Here is a 21,069-nt window from a genome sequence, read left to right on the forward strand (position 1 = left end):
CCATCCCTGTCCCCAATCCCTGTGCCCTGTCCCCATCCCTTGTCCCCATCCCTGTCCCCATCCCTGTCCCCATCCCTGTCCCCAATCCCTGTGCCCTGTCCCCATCCCTTGTCCCCATCCCTGTCCCCAATCCCTGTCCCTTGTCCCCATCCCTGTCCCCATCCCTGTCCCCATCCCTGTCCCCAATCCCTGTGCCCTGTCCCCATCCCTTGTCCCCATCCCTGTCCCCAATCCCTGTCCCTTGTCCCCATCTCTGTTCCCATCCCTGTCCCCATCCCTGTCCCTCTATCCCTTGTCCCCATCCCTGTCCCCATCCCTGTCCCCAATCCTTGTCTCTCTGTCCCAATCCCTGTGCCCTGTCCCCATCCCTGTCCCATCCCTGTCCCCAATCCTTGTCCCTTGTCCCCATCCCTGTCCCTCTATCCCTTGTCCCAACCCCTGTCCCCATCCCTGTCCCCAATCCCTGTTCTCAATCTCTGTCCCCATCCCTGTCCCCATCTTTGTCCCACTGTCCCCATCCCTGTCCCCATCCTTGTCTTTGTCCCTCGTCCCCATCCCGGAAAAGGAGCCCAAATTCCTGGGAAAAGGAGCCCAAATTCCTGGGAAAAGGAGCCCGGAATTCCCTGGGAAAAGGAGCCCGGAATTCCCTGGGAAAAGGAGCGCAAATTCCCTGGGAAAAGGAGCCCAGAATTCCCTGGAAAAGGAGCCCAGAATTCCCTGGAAAAGGAGCCCGGAATTCCCTGGGAAAAGGAGCCCAGAATTCCCTGGGAAAAGGAGCCCGGAATTCCCTGGGAAAAGGAGCGCAAATTCCCTGGGAAAAGGAGCCCAGAATTCCCTGGAAAAGGAGCCCAGAATTCCCTGGAAAAGGAGCCCAGAATTCCCTGGGAAAAGGAGCCCGGAATTCCCTGGGAAAAGGAGCCCAGAATTCCCTGGGAAAAGGATCCCAAATTCCTGGGAAAAGGAGCGCAAATTCCCTGGGAAAAGGAGCCCGGAATTCCCTGGGAAAAGGAGCCCAGAATTCCCTGGGAAAAGGATCCCAAATTCCTGGGAAAAGGAGCCCAAATTCCTGGGAAAAGGAGCCCGGAATTCCCTGGGAAAAGGAGCCCAGAATTCCCTGGGAAAAGGATCCCAAATTCCTGGGAAAAGGAGCCCCAAATTCCTGGGAAAAGGAGCCCAGAATTCCCTGGGAAAAGGAGCCCAGAATTCCCTGGGAAAGGAGAATGGGATTGGGAACCGGGAATGGGAACTGGGAAAACCAGGAATGGAATTAGGGTATCAGGAATGGGAACCGGGATTGGGAACTGGGAAAATCAGGAATGGAATTGGGATATCGGGAATGGGATTGGGAACTGGGAATGGAATTGGGAAATGGGAATGGGATAATTGGGAATGGGAACTGGGATATCGGGACTGGGAATGGGAACCGGGATTGGGAACTGGGAATGGGAACTGGGAAAACCAGGAATGGATTTGGGATATCGGGACTGGGAATGGGAAAACCAGGAACGGGATTGGGATAATCGGGAATGGGAACTGGGATATCGGGAATGGGATTGGGAACTGGGAATGGGAACTGGGAATGGGAACTGGGAATGGGAACTGGGAAAATCAGGAATGGAATTGGGATATCGGGACTGGGAATGGGAAAACCAGGAACGGGATTGGGATAATCGGGAATGGGAACTGGGATATCGGGAATGAGGCCGGGAATGGGATTGGGAACTGGGAATGGGAACTGGGAAAACCAGGAATGGATTTGGGATATCGGGACTGGGAATGGGAAAACCAGGAACGGGATTGGGATAATCGGGAATGGGCTAATCGGGAATGGGAATTGGGATATCGGGAATGGGATTGGGAACCGGGATTGGGAACTGGGAATGGGAAAATCAGGAATGGATTTGGGATATCGGGACTGGGAATGGGAAAACCAGGAACGGGATTGGGATAATCGGGAATGGGAACTGGGATATCGGGAATGAGGCCGGGAATGGGATTGGGAACTGGGAATGGGAACTGGGAATGGGAACTGGGAATGGGAACTGGGAAAACCAGGAATGGATTTGGGATATCGGGACTGGGAATGGGAAAACCAGGAATGGAATTGGGAAATGGGAATGGGATAATCGGGAATGGGAACTGGGATATCGGGAATGGGAATTGGGAACCGGGATTGGGAACTGGGAATGGGAACTGGGAAAATCAGGAATGGATTTGGGATATCGGGACTGGGAATGGGAAAACCGGGAACGGGATTGGGATAATCGGGAATGGGAACTGGGATATCGGGAATGGGATTGGGAACTGGGAATGGGAACTGGGAAAACCAGGAATGGAATTGGGATATCGGGACTGGGAATGGGAAAACCAGGAATGGAATTGGGAAATGGGAATGGGATAATCGGGAATGGGAATGGGATATCGGGAATGGGATCGGAATATCGGGAATGGGGTCGGGATATCAGGAACGAACCCTGGAACCGGGACAGAGCCCCTGGAATTCCACAGGGAAACTGAGGCAGGGATCCCGACCCCACAAACCCCGGGAATGACGCCGGGAAATTCTGGGATCACCCGGCCCGGGAAAATAATGAAATAGGGAAAAAATCAGGAGTAAAATCTGGGAAAATCCCAAGGAATCAGGAAAAATCGGGGTGGGGGGGGAAATAATGAAAATATCCAAGGAAATCGGGAAAAAATCAGGAGGAAAATCAGGAGAAATCCGAGGAAAAATAAGGAAAAACCAGGAGAAAAATCGGGAAAAATCAGGGAAAATAAGGAGAAATGAGGGGGGGGAAATAATTTTAAAATCCAAGGAAATCAGGAAAAATACTTTAAAAAAACAGGGAAAAAAACCAGGGAAAAATGCAGGAAAAATCAGGGGAAAATCCGGAGAAATAAGGAAAAATTAGGGAGGAAATAATTCAAAAATTTAGGGAAAGCAGGGGGAAAAAAACAGGAAAAAATGCAGGAAGAATTGGGGGGAAATCTGGAAAAATCAGGAAAAAAAAAATCTGGACGATATCTGAGGAAATTGGGGAAAAAATCCGGAAAAAATCTGGAGAAAAATCAGAGGAAAAAAAAAATCAGAAACCAGGAGGAAAATCTGGAAAAATCAGGGAAAAAATCCTGGAAAAACAGGGAAAATCGGGGGGAAAAGAAGGAAAATAATTTTGGCTTTCTGGGCTGGATTTTGGGGATAATTTTGGGAATTTTTCACTGGATTTTGGGAATAAATTTGGGAAATTTTTGCTGGATTTGGGGAATAAATTAGGGATTTCTGGGCTGGATTTGGGGAATAAATTAGGGATTTCTGGGCTGGATTTTGGGAATAAATTTGGGATTTCTGGGCTGGATTTTGGGAATAAATTTGGGAAATTTTTGCTGGATTTTGGGAATAAATTTGGGATTTCTGGGCTGGATTTGGGGAATAAATTAGGGATTTCTGGGCTGGATTTGTGGAATAAATTTGGGAATTTTTTGTTGGATTTTGGGAATAAATTTGGGAACTTTTTCCTGGATTTTGGGGATTATTTTGGGATTTCTGGGCTGGATTTTTGGGGTAACTCCGGAAAAGCGGGATGGGGAAAAGGGAATTCCTGCCCTTCCGGCCCCATTTGGGGTTCAGGACTTCGGCCCCATTTGGGGTTCAGGGGTTTGGTCCTATTTGGGGTTCAGGGGTTCCGCCGATTTTGGGGTTCAGCCCCATTTGGGGTCTGGCCCCATTTGGGGTTCAGCCAATTTTGGGGTTCGGCCCCATTTGGGGTCTGGCCCCATTTGGGGTTCAGCCAATTTTGGGGTTCGGCCCCATTTGGGGCTCAGGGGTTTGGTCCCATTTGGGGTTCTGGGGTTCGGCCCCGTTTGGGGTTCAGCCGATTTTGGGGTTCAGCCCCATTTGGGGTTCAGGGGTTTGGCCCCACTTGGGGTTCAGGGGTGCAGTTCTGGCCCCATTTGGGGTTCAGCCAATTTTGGGGTTCAGGGGTTCAGCCCCATTTGGGGTCCAGCCGATTTTGGGGTTCAGGGGTTCAGCCCCATTTGGGGTCCGGCCCCATTTGGGGTTCAGTCCTGGCCCCGTTTGGGGTTCAGCCGATTTTGGGGTTCGGCCCCGTTTGGGGTAGAGGGGTCCAGCCCTGGCCCCACTTGGGGTTCAAGGGTTCAGGCCATTTGGGGTTCAGCCCCATTTGGGGTTCAGCCGATTTTGGGGTTCAGGGGTTCAGCCCCATTTGGGGTCCGGCCCCATTTGGGGTTCAGTCCTGGCCCCGTTTGGGGTTCAACCGATTTTGGGGTTCGGCCCCGTTTGGGGTAGAGGGGTCCAGCCCTGGCCCCACTTGGGGTTCAAGGGTTCAGGCCATTTGGGGTTCAGCCCCATCTGGGGTTCAGTCCTGGCCCCGTTTGGGGTTCAGCCGATTTTGGGGTCTGGCCCCATTTGGGGTTCAGCCAATTTTGGGGTTCAGCCCCATTTGGGGTTCAGCCAATTTTGGGGTTCAGCCCCATTTGGGGTTCAGGGGTCTGGCCCCATTTGGGGTTTGGCCCCATTTGGGGTTCAGGGGTCTGGCCCCATTTGGGGTGCTGCCCCATTTGGGGTTCAGCTCCTTTTGGGGGTCAGTCTTGGCCCTATTTGGGGTTCGGCCGATTTTGGGGTTCGGCCCCATTTGGGGTCCAGCCCCATTTGGGGTCCAGCCCCATTTCGGCTTCAGTCTTGTCCCCATTTGGGGTCCAGCCCCATTTGGGCTGCTGCCCCGGCCCGAATTTGGGGTCCAGCCAGAATTTGGGGTCTGGCCTGAATTTGGGGTGCCGCCCCAGGCCCCATTTGGGGTGCAGCCCGAATTTGGGGTTCACCCGGAATTTGGGGTCCAGCCCGAATTTGGGGTGCAGCCCGAATTTGGGGTTCACCCGGAATTTGGGGTCCAGCCAGAATTTGGGGTCCAGACAGAATTTGGGGTGCTGCTGGAATTTGGGGTGCATCCGGAATTTGGGGTTCAGCCGGAATTTGGGGCCCAGCCCGAATTTGGGGCCCAGCCCGAATTTGGGGTGCACCCGGAATTTGGGGTGCAGCTGGAATTTGGGGTTCACCCGGAATTTGGGTCCAGCCGGAATTTGGGGTTCAGCCGGAATTTGGGGCTCAGCCGGAATTTGGGGTTCAGCCGGAATTTGGGGCCCAGCCGGAATTTGGGGTGCAGCCGGAATTTGGGGCACACCCGGAATTTGGGGTGCAGCCGGAATTTGGGGTTCACCCGGAATTTGGGGTGCAGCCGGAATTTGGGGTGCAGCCGGAATTTGGGGTGCAGCTGGAATTTGGGGTGCACCCGGAATTTGGGGCGCTGCCGGAATTTGGGGTGCAGCCGGAATTTGGGGCTCAGCCCGAATTTGGGGTGCAGCCGGAATTTGGGGTGCACCCGGAATTTGGGGCGCACCCGGAATTTGGGGTTCAGCCGGAATTTGGGGTCCAGCCGGAATTTGGGGTCCAGCCCGAATTTGGGGTGCACCCGGAATTTGGGGTGCAGCTGGAATTTGGGGTGCACCCGGAATTTGGGGCGCTGCCGGAATTTGGGGTGCAGCCGGAATTTGGGGCTCAGCCCCAATTTGGGGTGCAGCCCGAATTTGGGGTCCAGCCGGAATTTGGGGTGCAGCCGGAATTTGGGGTTCAGCCGGAATTTGGGGTGCAGCCGGAATTTGGGGCGCACCTGGAATTTGGGGTGCACCCGGAATTTGGGGTGCACCTGGAATTTGGGGTGCACCTGGAATTTGGGGCTCAGCCGGAATTTGGGGTGCGCCCGGAATTTGGGGTTCAGCCGGAATTTGGGGTGCACCCGGAATTTGGAGTGCACCCGGAATTTGGGGTGCACCCGGAATTTGGGGTGCAGCCGGAATTTGGGGCTCAGCCCGAATTTGGGATGCACCCGGAATTTGGGGCGCACCCGGAATTTGGGGTGCTGTCCCTTGGCCCCTCCCGCGGGGCACGGAGCTCGGCCCTGCGGAATTCCCGGGAAATCATTAACGGGAACGGGACCTTCGGCCCCACACGGACACGGCAGCGCCCGAGGCACGGGAACGGGGGCGGCCTGCGGGAATGGGATCATCCGATGGGATGGGATCATCCCATGGAATGGGATCATCCAATGGAATGGGATCATCCCGGTGGGAATGGGATCATCCAATGGGAATGGGATCATCCGATGGGAATGGGATCATCCGATGGGAATGGGATCATCCGATGGGAATGGGATCATCCAATGGAATGGGATCATCCAATGGGAATGGGATCATCCGATGGGAATGGGATCATCCCGGTGGGAATGGGATCATCCGATGGGAATGGGATCATCCAATGGGAATGGGATCATCCCGGTGGGAATGGGATCATCCCGGTGGGAATGGGATCATCCAATGGAATGGGGTCATCCAATGGGAATGGGATCATCCCGGTGGGAATGGGATCATCCAATGGGAATGGGATCATCCGATGGGAATGGGATCATCCAATGGGAATGGGATCATCCAATGGAATGGGATCATCCAATGGGAATGGGATCATCCGATGGGAATGGGATCATCCAATGGGAATGGGATCATCCAATGGAATGGGATCATCCCGGTGGGAATGGGATCATCCAATGGAATGGGATCATCCCGGTGGGAATGGGATCATCCCAATGGGAATGGAGCTGTCCTGGTGGGAATGGGGTAATCCCAACGGGAACAGGGTCATCCCAACGGCAATGGGGGCGTCCTATGGGAATGGAGCTGTCCCGATGGGAATGGGGTAATCCCGATGGGAATGGGGTTCTCCCAAAGGGAATGAGGCCATCCTACAGGGAATGGGATCATCCAATGGGAACAGGGTCATCCCGACGGGAATGGGATCATCCCGAAGGGAATGGGATCATCCTGATGGGAACAGAGTCATCCCGATGGGAATGGGACCATCCCAATGGGAATGGGATCATCCTGATGGGAACAGGGGCTGAGCGGTGACACTGCGGAGCTCCGTGGCCGAGGCAGCACCGCGCAGCGAGCCCCGGGATCGGCGTGGCCTCCCCCTCCCTTCCCTTCCCTTCCCTTCCCTTCCCTTCCCCTCCCCTCCCCTCCCCTCCCCTCCCCTCCCCTCCCCTCCCCTCCCCTCCCCTCCCCTCCCCTCCCCTCCCCTCCCCTCCCCTCCCCTCCCCTCCCCTCCCCTCCCCTCCCCTTCCCTTCCCTTCCCTCCCCTTCCCTTCCCTTCCCTTCCCTTCCCTTCCCTTCCCCTCTCCATCCCCTCCGCTCGGTGCCGGCGACCGAGGATGGAGGAGGAAGAGGAGGAGCAGGAGCAGCAGGAGGAGGAGGAGGAGGAGGAAGAGGAGGAGGAGGAAGAGGAGGAGGAAGAGGAGGAAGAGGAGGAGGAGCGGCAGGCGCGGCCCCGCCCCGTCCCGCCGGGCGGAGCGAGGATCGAGCCGGGGCCGAGCCGGGGCCGGGGCCGACCCGAGCCAAGCCGGGCCGAGCCGAGCCGAGCCGGGGCCGAGCCGAGCCGAGCCGAGCCGGGGCCGAGCCGAGCCGAGCCGAGCCGAGCCGAGCCGAGCCGAGCCGAGCCGGGGCCGAGCCGAGCCGGGGCCGAGCCGAGCCGGGGCCGAGCCGAGCCGAGCCGAGCCGAGCCGGGGCCGAGCCGAGCCGAGCCGAGCCGAGCCGGGGCCGAGCCGAGCCGAGTCGAGCCGAGCCGGGGCCGAGCCGAGCCGAGCCGAGCCAAGCCGGGCCGAGCCGGGCCGAGCCGGGCCGAGCCGGGGCCGAGCCGAGGGGCCCCGGCCGGGCCCGGGGGAACCCTGAGCCGGGGCCGCCTCCTCCTCCTCCTCCTCCTCCTCGTCCTCGGAGCCGCGGCCTCGAAGCGGCGGCCGCAGGTGAGTGCGGGCGAGCGGAGCGGGGCGGAGAGGAGCGGGGCGGACAGGAGAGCACAGGCTGCCGCAGCGCCGCGGGCGGAGCCCCGAGAGCGGCACCGGAGCACCGAGAGCCGGGCACGGAGCACCGAGAGCGGGACCGGGCCGGAGCCCCGAGAGCCGGGCACGGAGCCCCGAGAGCCGGGCACGGAGCACCGAGAGCCGGCCCGGAGCACCGAGCCCGGCCCGGAGCACCGAGCGCCCGAGTACAGAGCGCCGGGCCCGGCCCGGAGCCCGGCGGGCGGCGGCGCTGCCCCGGCGCGGCCCGGAGCACCGAGCGGGGCCGGGCGGAGAGCGGAGAGCGAGCCGGGGCAGCCACGGAAATACCGGGTGAACGGCTGAGGGGAGACCGTGTGCCCTCGGGAGACCCTCTGCCCTCCTGAGACCCTCTCTCCTCTCTCCTCTCTCCTCTCTCCTCTCCTCTCTCCTCTCTCCTCTCTCCTCTCTCCTCTCCTCTCTCCTCTCCTCTCCTCTCTCCTCTCTCCTCTCCTCTCTCCTCTCTCCTCTCTCCTCTCCCCTCTCCTCTCTCCTCTCTCCTCTCTCCTCTCCTCTCTCCTCTCTCCTCTCCTCTCTCCCCTCTCCTCTCTCCTCTCTCCTCTCTCCTCTCTCCTCTCTCCCCTCTCCTCTCTCCCCTCTCCTCTCTCCTCTCTCCTCTCTCCTCTCTCCTCTCTCCTCTCTCCTCTCCTCTCTCCTCTCTCCTCTCTCCTCTCTCCTCTCTCCTCTCCTCTCTCCTCTCTCCTCTCTCCTCTCCTCTCTCCTCTCCTCTCCTCTCTCCTCTCTCCTCTCTCCCCTCTCCTCTCTCCTCTCTCCTCTCTCCTCTCTCCTCTCCTCTCTCCTCTCTCCTCTCCTCTCCCCTCTCCTCTCTCCTCTCTCCTCTCTCCTCTCCTCTCTCCTCTCTCCTCTCCCCTCTCCTCTCTCCTCTCTCCTCTCTCCTCTCCTCTCTCCTCTCTCCTCTCTCCTCTCCTCTCTCCTCTCTCCTCTCTCCTCTCTCCTCTCTCCCCTCTCCTCTCTCCCCTCTCCTCTCTCCTCTCTCCTCTCTCCTCTCTCCTCTCTCCTCTCTCCTCTCCTCTCTCCTCTCTCCTCTCTCCTCTCTCCTCTCTCCTCTCCTCTCTCCTCTCTCCTCTCTCCTCTCCTCTCTCCTCTCCTCTCCTCTCTCCTCTCTCCTCTCTCCCCTCTCCTCTCTCCTCTCTCCTCTCTCCTCTCTCCTCTCCTCTCTCCTCTCTCCTCTCCTCTCCCCTCTCCTCTCTCCTCTCTCCTCTCTCCTCTCCTCTCTCCTCTCTCCTCTCTCCTCTCCTCTCTCCTCTCCTCTCTCCTCTCTCCTCTCTCCTCTCTCCTCTCCTCTCTCCTCTCTCCTCTCTCCTCTCTCCTCTCTCCTCTCTCCTCTCCTCTCTCCTCTCTCCTCTCTCCTCTCTCCTCTCCTCTCTCCTCTCCTCTCCTCTCTCCTCTCTCCTCTCCTCTCTCCTCTCTCCTCTCCTCTCTCTCCTCTCTCCTCTCCTCTCTCCTCTCTCCTCTCTCCTCTCTCCTCTCTCCTCTCTCCTCTCTCCTCTCCTCTCTCCTCTCTCCTCTCTCCTCTCTCCTCTCCTCTCTCCTCTCCTCTCCTCTCTCCTCTCTCCTCTCCTCTCTCCTCTCTCCTCTCTCCTCTCCTCTCTCCTCTCTCCTCTCTCCTCTCTCCTCTCCTCTCTCCTCTCTCCTCTCTCCTCTCTCCTCTCCTCTCTCCTCTCTCCTCTCTCCTCTCCTCTCTCCTCTCTCCTCTCTCCTCTCTCCTCTCTCCTCTCTCCTCTCTCCTCTCCTCTCTCCTCTCTCCTCTCTCCTCTCTCCTCTCCTCTCTCCTCTCTCCTCTCTCCTCTCCTCTCTCCTCTCTCCTCTCTCCTCTCTCCTCTCTCCTCTCTCCTCTCTCCTCTCTCCTCTCTCCTCTCTCCTCTCCTCTCTCCTCTCTCCTCTCTCCTCTCTCCTCTCTCCTCTCTCCTCTCTCCTCTCCTCTCTCCTCTCCTCTCCTCTCTCCTCTCCTCTCTCCTCTCTCCTCTCCTCTCCTCTCTCCTCTCCTCTCTCCTCTCTCCTCTCTCCTCTCCTCTCCTCTCTCCTCTCTCCTCTCCTCTCCTCTCTCCTCTCTCCTCTCTCCTCTCTCCTCTCCTCTCTCCTCTCTCCTCTCCTCTCTCCTCTCTCCTCTCTCCTCTCTCCTCTCTCCTCTCTCCTCTCTCCTCTCTCCTCTCTCCTCTCTCCTCTCCTCTCTCCTCTCTCCTCTCCTCTCTCCTCTCTCCTCTCTCCTCTCCTCTCTCCTCTCTCCTCTCTCCTCTCCTCTCTCCTCTCTCCTCTCTCCTCTCCTCTCTCCTCTCTCCTCTCTCCTCTCTCCTCTCTCCTCTCTCCTCTCTCCTCTCTCCTCTCTCCTCTCTCCTCTCTCCTCTCCTCTCTCCTCTCCTCTCCTCTCCTCTCTCCTCTCTCCTCTCTCCTCTCTCCTCTCTCCTCTCTCCTCTCTCCTCTCCTCTCTCCTCTCCTCTCCTCTCTCCTCTCTCCTCTCTCCTCTCCTCTCTCCTCTCTCCTCTCCTCTCTCCTCTCCTCTCTCCTCTCTCCTCTCTCCTCTCTCCTCTCTCCTCTCTCCTCTCTCCTCTCTCCTCTCTCCTCTCTCCTCTCTCCTCTCTCCTCTCCTCTCTCCTCTCCTCTCCTCTCTCCTCTCTCCTCTCTCCTCTCTCCTCTCTCCTCTCTCCTCTCTCCTCTCCTCTCTCCTCTCCTCTCTCCTCTCCTCTCTCCTCTCTCCTCTCTCCTCTCCTCTCTCCTCTCTCCTCTCTCCTCTCTCCTCTCTCCTCTCTCCTCTCCTCTCTCCTCTCTCCTCTCTCCTCTCTCCTCTCCTCTCTCCTCTCCTCTCTCCTCTCTCCTCTCCTCTCTCCTCTCTCCTCTCTCCTCTCTCCTCTCTCCTCTCTCCTCTCCTCTCTCCTCTCTCCTCTCTCCTCTCTCCTCTCTCCTCTCTCCTCTCCTCTCTCCTCTCTCCTCTCTCCTCTCTCCTCTCTCCTCTCTCCTCTCTCCTCTCCTCTCTCCTCTCCTCTCCTCTCTCCTCTCTCCTCTCTCCTCTCCTCTCTCCTCTCTCCTCTCCTCTCTCCTCTCCTCTCTCCTCTCTCCTCTCTCCTCTCTCCTCTCTCCTCTCTCCTCTCTCCTCTCTCCTCTCTCCTCTCTCCTCTCTCCTCTCTCCTCTCCTCTCTCCTCTCCTCTCCTCTCTCCTCTCTCCTCTCTCCTCTCTCCTCTCTCCTCTCTCCTCTCCTCTCTCCTCTCCTCTCTCCTCTCCTCTCTCCTCTCTCCTCTCTCCTCTCCTCTCTCCTCTCTCCTCTCTCCTCTCTCCTCTCTCCTCTCTCCTCTCCTCTCTCCTCTCTCCTCTCTCCTCTCTCCTCTCCTCTCTCCTCTCCTCTCTCCTCTCTCCTCTCCTCTCTCCTCTCTCCTCTCTCCTCTCTCCTCTCTCCTCTCTCCTCTCCTCTCTCCTCTCTCCTCTCTCCTCTCTCCTCTCTCCTCTCTCCTCTCCTCTCTCCTCTCTCCTCTCTCCTCTCCTCTCTCCTCTCTCCTCTCTCCTCTCTCCTCTCCTCTCTCCTCTCTCCTCTCTCCTCTCTCCTCTCTCCTCTCTCCTCTCTCCTCTCTCCTCTCTCCTCTCCTCTCTCCTCTCTCCTCTCTCCTCTCTCCTCTCTCCTCTCTCCTCTCTCCTCTCCTCTCTCCTCTCTCCTCTCTCCTCTCTCCTCTCTCCTCTCTCCTCTCCTCTCTCCTCTCTCCTCTCTCCTCTCTCCTCTCCTCTCTCCTCTCTCCTCTCTCCTCTCTCCTCTCCTCTCTCCTCTCTCCTCTCTCCTCTCTCCTCTCCTCTCTCCTCTCTCCTCTCCTCTCTCCTCTCTCCTCTCCTCTCTCCTCTCCTCTCTCCTCTCCTCTCTCCCCAAATTCCCAGCCCTATTCCCAGGTTTTAATTTTAATTTTTAGTTTGTTTATTTTAATTAGTTTATAATGGAATTATTGTTTTAATGGAATTGAGTTTTCATTGATTTTTTTCATTGAATTGATTTTCCAATGGTATTGAATTTTTAATAGATTTTTAATGGAATAGATTTTTAAAATTTGTTTTTAATGGAATCCATTTTTAATTGATTTTTACTGGAATTGATTTTTAATGGAATCCATTTTTAATGGAATCCATTTTTAATTGTTTTCTCATGAAATTGATTTTTATATTGATTTTAATGGAATTGATTTTCAATTGATTTTTACTGGACTTGATTTTTAAATTTATTTCTAATGGAATTGATTTTTCAATGGTTTTTCATTGAATTGATTTTTGATGGAGTTGATTTTCAATGGGGTTGATTTTTAATTGATTTTTAAATGGTATTGATTTTTAATTGATTTTTAATTGAATTGATTTTTTTATTGATTTTTTCCAGGAATGAGGACAGGCCCAGGGGGGTCGGTGGTGCTTTGGCGTCCCCAAACAGCCCCAAAATATCCCAAAATAGCCCCAAAATATGTCAAAATAACCCAAAATATCCTGAAGTAACCCCAAATAGGCCGAAATATCGCAAATATCCCCAAAATATCCCCAAAATCCCCAAAATATCCCAGAATATGCCAAAAAATCCAAAATTCTCCAGCTCCAGGTGCATTGGGAGTGGCCAAAATTCCCAAATTTTCCTTTTTGCTGCCCCAAATTTTCCCAAATTCCCAAATTTTCTATTTCCTGCCCCAAATTTTCCAGAATTCCCAAATTTTCCCCCTCAATTTTCCATCATTCCCCAATTTTCCCTTTTTCTGCCCCAAATTTTCCAGAATTCCCAAATGTTTCCTTTTTCTGCCCCCAATTTTCCAAAATTCCCAAATTTTCCCCTCAATTTTCCAGAATTCCTTAATTTTTCCCTTTGTTAGCCCCAAATTTTCCCAAATTCCCATTTTTTTTCCATTTTTCTTCTCTCAATTTTCCACAATTCCCATTTTTTTTCTCTGAATTTTCCATAATTCCCAAATTTTTTTCCCTAAATTTTCCAGAATTCCCAAAATTTTTCCCTTTTTCTGCCCCAGATTTTCCCAAATTCCCAAATTTTCCCCCTCAATTTTCCATCATTCCCCAATTTTCCCTTTTTCTGCCCCAAATTTTCCAGAATTCCCAAATGTTTCCTTTTTCTGCCCCCAAATTTTCCAAAATTCCCAAATTTTCCCCTCAATTTTCCAGAATTCCTTAATTTTTCCCTTTGTTAGCCCCAAATTTTCCCAAATTCCCTTTTTTTTTCCATTTTTCTTCTCTCAATTTTCCACAATTCCCATTTTTTTTCTCTGAATTTTCCATAATTCCCAAATTTTTTTCCCTAAATTTTCCAGAATTCCCAAAATTTTTTCCCTTTTTCTGCCCCAGATTTTCCCAAATTCCCAAATTTTTCCCCTCAATTTTCCATCATTCCCAAATTTTCCCTTTTCCTGCCCCAAATTTTCCACAATTCCCAAATTCCCCCTCAATTAAATTAAATTAAAAATTAAATTAAATTAAATTAAATTCAAAATTCCCTTTCTTTTTCCTACTGGAATTTTCCAGGCTTTACCCCAAAAATCCCCAAATTCCCCCAAAAATCCCCCAAAAATCCCAAATTAATCCCAAATTTTCCCTCCGCAGGAGCCGCCAATGGAATTCCAGAATTATTAGGATTTCACAAAAAATCCCAAAATTCCCGAAAATTCCCAAATTTCCCGGATTTCCCGGATTTCCCATGGTGCCCCCGGCGCTCCCAGGTGAGTTTGGGATTTTTTTTGGGAATTTGGGATTTTTTTGGGTGGTTAAAATTTGGGAATTTTGGAGATTCCTGAAGAATTTTTGGGGGTTTTTTTGAGGATTTTTTGGGAGTTTTTTGGAAGTTTTTGGTTTTTTGGGGGGATTTTTTTTGATTTTCCAATATTGGGATTTTTGGGGTTTTGGGGATTTTCTGAAGATTTTGGGGATTTTTCGGGAATTTTCGAGACGTTTTGGACTTTCCAAGGATTTTTTTGGGGATTTTCTGAAGATTTTGGTGTTTTTTGAGGATTTTTGGGATTATTTTTTTTTAGGATTTTTTGGGGATTTTTTTGGGATTTTCTGAAGATTTTGGGTTTTTTGAGGATTTTTGGGAATTTTTGAGGATTTTTTTTTTTACTTTTCTGAAGATTTTTTGGGTTTTCCAAGGATTTTTGGGGAATTGTTTGGGGGGAGGATTTTCTGATGATTTTTGAGATTATTTTTGGGATTTTTTTGTGATTTTTTTGGGATTTTTTGGGGATTTTTTTTGGATTTTTTTGGCATTTTTGGGGGGATTTTCTGAAGATTTTTGGGATTTTTTAATTTATTTTTTGGGGATTTTTTGGGATTTTTTTAAAATTTTATGAATATTTTTGGGGATTTCCAAGGATTTTTGGATTTTTTCAGAATTATTTTGAATTTTACAAAAGATTTTTAGGAATTTTCAAGGATTCTTCTGGGTTTTCTGAGGATTTTTGGGCTTTTCCAAGGATATTTTTGTGATTTTTTTTTTATTTTCTAAAGATTTTTGGTATTTTCCAATAAATTTTTTGGATTTTCCAAGGAATTATTTCAATTTTCTAAGGAATTTTGGGATCTTCCAAGACTTTTTGAGATTTCTAAAGAATTTTTGGGGTTTTTTGAGGGCTTTTCTTGGCTTTCCAAGGATTTTTTTTTAAATTTTTTTTGCTTTCTGAGGATTTTTTTTTTCAATTTTTAAAGGATTTTTGGGGATTTTTTGAGCATTTTTTTTTGATTTTCCAAGAATTTTTAGGGTTTTTTTGGGTTTTCCAAGGAGTTTTGGGGATTTTTTTGGGGGGATTTTTGGAAGATTTTTTTGATTTTCCAAAGAATTTTTGGGTTTTCTGAGGATTTTTTGGGGAATTTTTTTTGGGTGGGGGGATTTTATTGGGATTTTTTGAAGATTTTTTGGGGGGATTTTATGGGGATTTCTGAAGATTTTTGGGGTTTTCTGAAGTTTTTTTTGATTTTCTGAGAACTTTTTGGATTTTCCGAGAATTTTGGGGTTTTTCTGAGAATTTTTGGAGTTTTTCGAGGATTTTTTGGAGTTTTCCGAGGATTTTTGGGATTTTACAAAGAATTTTTGGGGTTTTCCAAAAATTGTGGGAATTTTACAAGGAATTTTCGGTTTTCCGAGGATTTTTTTTGGGTTTTCTGAGAATCTTTTTGGATTTTCCAAAAATTTTTGATTTTTCTGAAAATTCTGGGGATTTTTTTGAATTTTCTGAGGATTTTGGGGATTTTCTGAAGCTTTTTTGGGATTTTTTGAGGATTTTTGAATGTTTTACAATTTGTTGGGGTTTCCCAGGGATTTTTGGGGCTTTCCAGGGATTTTTGGGTTTTTCCAAGGATTTATTAGGATTTCCCAAAAATTGTTGGGATATCCCAAGGACTTTTTTGGGACGTTCTGAGGATTTTTGGGATTTTCCAGGGATGTTTCTGGTTTTCCAAGGATTTTTTGGGATTTTCCAAAGAGTCGTTGGGTTTTTCAGAGGATTTTTGGGGATTTTTCAAGAATTGTTGGGATTGTCCAAGGATATGTTGGGATTTTCCAAATAATTATTGGGGTTTTCCAGGGATTTTTGGGATTTTCCAAAGAATTCTCGGGGTTTTCCGGGGATTTTTGGGGTTTTCCAAAGAATTCTCGGGGTTTTCCAGGGATTTTTGGGATTTTCCAAGGACTTTGAGATTTTGGTGGAATTCGGGGTTTGGTTCTGTTGGGTTGGGTTGGATTCCGTTGGGTGGAGTTTGGTTCCGTTCTGTTGGGTTGGGTTGGGTTGGGTTGGGTTCTGTTGGGTTCTGTTGGGTTGGGTTGGGTTCTGTTGGGTTCTGTTGGGTTGGGTTGGGTTGGGTGGGTTGGGTTCTGTTGGGTTCTGTTGGGTTCTGTTGGGTTGGGTAGGGTTGGTTGGGTTGGGTTGGGTTCTGTTGGGTTCTGTTGGGTTGGGTTGGGTTGGGTGGGTTGGGTTGGGTTCTGTTGGGTTCTGTTGGGTTCTGTTGGGTTGGGTTGGGTTGGGTTCTGTTGGGTTCTGTTGGGTTGGGTTGGGTTGGGTTCTGTTGGGTTCTGTTTGTTTCCGTTGGGTTCCATTGGATTCTGTTGGGTGGAGTTTGGTTCCGTTCTCTTGGGTTGGGTTAGGTTGGGTTGGGTGGATTGGGTTGGGTTGGGTTGGGTTCTGTTGGGTTCTGTTGGGTTGGGTTGGGTTGGGTTCTGTTGGGTTCTGTTGGGTTCTGTTGGGTTGGGTTGGGTTCTGTTTGTTTCCGTTGGGTTCTGTTGGATTCTGTTGGGTGGAGTTTGGTTCCGTTCTCTTGGGTTGGGTTGGGTTGGGTTCTGTTGGGTTGGGTTGGGTTCCATTGGGTTCTGTTGGGTTCTGTTGGGTTGGGTTGGGTTGGGTTCTGTTTGTTTCCGTTGGGTTCCGTTGGATTCTGTTGGGTGGAGTTTGGTTCCGTTCTCTTGGGTTGGGTTCTCTTGGGTTCTGTTGGGTTCTGTTGGGTTGGGTTGGATTCCGTTGGGTGGAGTTTGGTTCCGTTCTGTTGGGTTGGGTTGGGTTGGGTTCTGTTGGGTTCTGTTGGGTTGGGTTGGGTTGGGTGGGTTGGGTTCTGTTGGGTTCTGTTGGGTTCTGTTGGGTTGGGTTGGATTGGGTTCTGTTGGGTGGAGTTTGGTTCCGTTCTCTTGGGTTGGGTTGGGTTGGGTGGGTTGGGTTCTGTTGGGTTGGGTTGGGTTGGGTTCCATTGGGTTCTGTTGGGTTGGGTGGGTTGGGTTCTGTTGGGTTCTGTTGGGTTGGGTTGGGTTGGGTTCCATTGGGTTCTGTTGGGTTGGGTTCTGTTGGGTTCTGTTTGTTTCCGTTGGGTTCTGTTGGATTCTGTTGTGTGGAGTTTGGTTCCGTTCTGTTGGGTTGGGTTAGGTTGGGTTGGGTGGATTGGGTTGGGTTGGGTTGGGTTCTGTTGGGTTCTGTTGGGTTGGGTTGGGTTGGGTTCCATTGGGTTCTGTTGGGTTCTGTTGGGTTGGGTTGGGTTCTGTTTGTTTCCGTTGGGTTCTGTTGGATTCTGTTGGGTGGAGTTTGGTTCCGTTCTCTTGGGTTGGGTTCTGTTGGGTTCTGTTGGGTTGGGTTGGGTTGGGTTGGGTTCCATTGGGTTCTGTTGGGTTCCGTTGGGTTGGGTTGGGTCAGGTTGGGTTCTGTTGGGTTCCGTCGGGTTCCCTTGGGTTCCGTTGGGTTGGGTTGGGTTCCGTTGGGTCAGGTTGGGTTCCGTCGGGTTCCCTTGGGTTCCCTTCGGTTCCGTTGGGTTCCGTTGGGTTCTGTTGGGTTCCGTTGGGTTCCCTTGGGTTCCGTTGGGTTCGGTGCCTCCCCCGTTGTTCCCTTGGTGCCAACTCCCGGCACTCCGGCTTTTCCCCTGGGAAATGGGAACAGGGGTGGGAATAACGGGAATGGGAATTGGAACGGGAATGGGAATTGGAACGGGAATGGGAACGGGAATAACGGGAATGGGAATAACGGGAATGGGAATTGGATCAGGAACAGGAATGGGAATAACGGGAACGGGAATAACGGGAATGGGAATAACGGGAATGGGAATAACGGGAATGGGAACGGGATCAGGAACAGGAACATGGATGGGAACGGGAATTCTCCACCCTGAGCAATTCCATGAAAAAGGCGGAAAATTCCCAGATCCCTGGGAATCCTCAAAACCCTCGGAAATCCCAAACGCCCGGAATTTTGGGAAGCCCAAAGCGCCGGAATTCCGGCCCTTCCCGAGGGAATCCCGTTCCCGTTGTTTTCCAGGGGCTCCGTAGGATCCACCATGAGCGGCCTCGGCGACGGCGCCGCCGACGCGGCCGGGCCCGAGAGCCGGAAGCGCAAAGGATCCCCCGGAGAGCCCGGCCAGAGGTACCGGAGCGGCCGGACCCGGAAAGGGGAAAATCGGGGGAAATTGGGGAAAATGGGGAAAAATGGGGGAAATTGGGGAAATTGGGGGAAATTGGGGAAAATTGGGGGAAATTGGGGGAAAATTGGGGGAAATTGGGGGAAATTGGGGGAAAATTGGGGGAAAATGGGGAATATTGGGGGAAATTGGGGGAAAATTGGGGAAAATTGGGGGAGAATTTGGGTAAAATTCGGGGGAAAATTGGGGAAAATTTGGGGAAAAGTTGGGGGGAAATTGGGGAAAATTGGGGGAGAATTTGGAGAAAATTGGGGGAAAATTTGGGGAAAATTGGGGGAAAATTGGAGAAAATTGGGGGGAAAATGGGGAAAATTGGGGGAAATTGGGGGAAAATTGGGGAAATTTGGGGAAATTGGGAAAAATGGGGGAAATTGGGGGGAAATTGGGGGATAATTGGGGAAATTGGGGAAAATTGGGGAAAGTTGGGGAAAATTGGGGGGAAATTGGGGGAAATGGGGGAAATTGGGGGAAAATTGGGGGAGAATTTGGGGAAAATAGGGGAAAAATGGGGGAAATTGGGGGAAAATTGGGGGGAAATTGGGGGAAATTGGGGGAAATTGGGGGAAAAGGGGGGAAAATTGGGGGAGAATTTGGGGGAAAATGGGGGAAAATTGGGGAGAATTTGGGGAAAATTGGGGGAAATTGGGGGAAAAATGGGGGAAAATTGGGGAAAAATGGGGGAAATTGGGGAAAAATGGGGGAAATTGGGGGAAATTGGGGAAAATGGGGGAAAATGGGGAAAATTGGGGAAAATTGGGGAAATTGGGGAAAATTGGGGGAAATTGGGGGAAATTGGGGAAAATCGGGGGAAATTGGGGGAAAATTGGGGGAAATTGGGGGAAAATTGGGGGAAATTGGGGGAAAATGGGGAAAATTGGGGGAGAATTTGGGGGAAATTGGGGGGAAATTGGGGGAAATTGGGGGAAAATGGGGGAAAATAGGGGGAAAATTGGGGGAAAATTGGGGGAGAATTTGGGGAAAATTGGGGGAAAAGGGGGGAAAATTGGGGGAGAATTTGGGGGAAATTGGGGAAAATGGGGGAAATTGGGGAAAATTGGGGGAGAATTTGGGGAAAATTGGTGGAGAATTTGGGGAGAATTGGGGGAAAATTGGGGAGAATTTGGCAAAATTGGGGGAGAATTTGGGGAGAATTGGGGGAAAATTCGGGGAGAATTTGGGAAAATTGGGGGAAAATTTGGAGAGAATTTGGGGAAAAATTCGGGGAAAATGGGGAAAATTCAGGGAGAATTTGGGGGAAAATTCGGGGAAAATTGGGGGAAAATTCGGGGAAAAGTTGGGGGAAATTGGGGGAAAATTGGGAAAAAATGGGGGGAAAATGGGGAAAGTTGGGGGAAAATTTGGGAAAAAATTGGTAAGAATTGGGGGAAAATTGGGGAAAAATCAGGGAAAATTTGGGAAAAAATCTGGGGAAAATTTGGGAAAAAATCTGGGGAAAATTCAGGAAAAATTTGGGGAAAATTCAGGAAAAAATGGGGGAAAATTTGGGAAAATATGGGGAAAAAATCAGGAGAAAATTGGGGGGAAATGGGGAAAATTTGGGAAAAATTGAAAAATTTGGAAAAAGTCAGGGAAAATTTAGGAAAATATTTGGGAAAAGTGCAGGAAAAATTTGGGGGGAAAATTTGGGGGGAAATTGGGGGAAAATTTGAGGAAAATTTGGGAAAAAATCAGGAGAAATTTGGGGAAAAATTCAGGAAAAATTTGGGGAAAATGGGGGGAAATTTGGGGAAAATTTGAGAAAAAGTGGGGAAAAAAATCAGGAGAAAATTGGGGGAAATTTGGGATAAATTTGGGAAAAAATTGGGGGAAAATTTGGGACAAAATTGGGGGAAAATTGGGGAAAAAATGGAGGAAAATTTGGGAAAAAATCAGGGAAAATTCAGGAAAAAATAGGGGAAAATTTGGGAAATAAAATGAAAAAATTGACAAATTCAGGGAAAATTTAGGAAAAAATACGAGAAAAGTGAAGGAAAAATTTGGGAAAAAATTGGGGAAAATATGGGAAAAATTGGGGAAAAATTGGGTAAAATCTGGAGAAATTTGCAGAAAAAATGGGAGAAAATGCAGGGGAAATGTGGGAATAATTTGGGATAAATTTGGGAAAAAATTGGAAAATTTGGGGAAAATTGGGGCAAATTTGGGAAAAAATGGGGAATAAACCAGGGAAAATATGGGCAAAATAAAGGAAAAATTTGGAAAAATTCAGGAGAAATTTAGGAAAAAATCTGGGAAAAAATCGGGGAAATTTTGGGGAAAAAAATGGGGGAAAATTCAGGAAAAATGCAGGGAAAATTTGAGACAAAATGGGGGAAAAATTAAGAGAAAATTGGGGGAAAATTTGGGATAAATTTGGGAAAAAATTGAAAACTTGGGAAAAAGTCAGGGAAAATACGAGGAAAATTTAGGAAAAAATTGGGAAAAGTGGGGGAAAATTTGGGAAAAAAAACAGGAAAAATGGGGGGGAAATGTGAGAAAACTTTGGTAAACATTGGGGAAAATCTGAAGAAATTTGTGAAAAAATGGGGGAAAATTTGGAAAAAGTCCGGGAAAGTTCAGGAAAAAATTGGGGAAAATTTGGGATAAATTTGGGAAAAAATTGAAAAATTCTGAAAAAGTAGGGGAAAATTCAGGGGAAATTTAGGAAAAAACATGGGAAAAGTGCAGGAAAAATTTGGAGGAAAATTTGAGAAAAAATTGGGGGAAAATTCGGGGAAATTTGGGAAAAAATAGGGGAAAATTTGGGAAAAAACTGAAAAATTTGCAAAATTCAGGGAAAATTTAGGAAAAAACATGAAAAAAGTGCATGAAAAATTTGGGAATAAATCCTGGGGAAAATCCAGAGAAATTTGCGAAGAAATGGGGGAAAACGCAGGGGAAATTTGGGAATAATTTGGGATAAATTTGGGAAAAAATCAGGAGAAATTTGGGGAAAATTCAGGAAAAAATTGGGAATAAATTCGGGAAAAATTAGGAGAAATTTGGGGAAAATTTGGGATTAATTTGGGAAAAAATTGGGGAAAATCCTGAAAAATTTGCGGACAACTCAGGAAAAATCTGGGGAAAATGCAGGGAAAATGCAGGGAAAATGTGAGAATATTTGGGGAAAAATTGGGAAAATTTGGGAATTTTGTTTTGGCAGCGCAGAGAAGCGGCGGCACGAGCAGGAGCGAAAAATTGGGGCAAATTTTGGGA

At 50.2% G+C, this 21,069-nt stretch overlaps 1 protein-coding gene across 1 annotated transcript in view; it reads left to right on the plus strand.

The window, feature by feature from the left end:
• The first annotated feature begins 7,674 nt into the window (after window positions 1-7,674).
• Window positions 7,675-21,069, plus strand: part of NCOA1 (nuclear receptor coactivator 1) — an 80,474-nt gene continuing 67,079 nt past the window's right edge. The window contains exons 1-3 of the mRNA XM_085577292.1: window positions 7,675-7,865; window positions 13,522-13,637; window positions 17,697-17,801. Of these exons, the coding sequence (XP_085433418.1) occupies window positions 17,716-17,801 (86 nt within the window). The 5' untranslated portion in view covers window positions 7,675-7,865; window positions 13,522-13,637; window positions 17,697-17,715. The remainder of the gene's footprint in view (window positions 7,866-13,521; window positions 13,638-17,696; window positions 17,802-21,069) is intronic.

Source organism: Lonchura striata, chromosome 3 (genome assembly GCF_050655825.1).
Source record: "Lonchura striata isolate lonStrDom1 chromosome 3, ASM5065582v1, whole genome shotgun sequence".
NCBI classification, from domain to species: domain Eukaryota; kingdom Metazoa; phylum Chordata; class Aves; order Passeriformes; family Estrildidae; genus Lonchura; species Lonchura striata.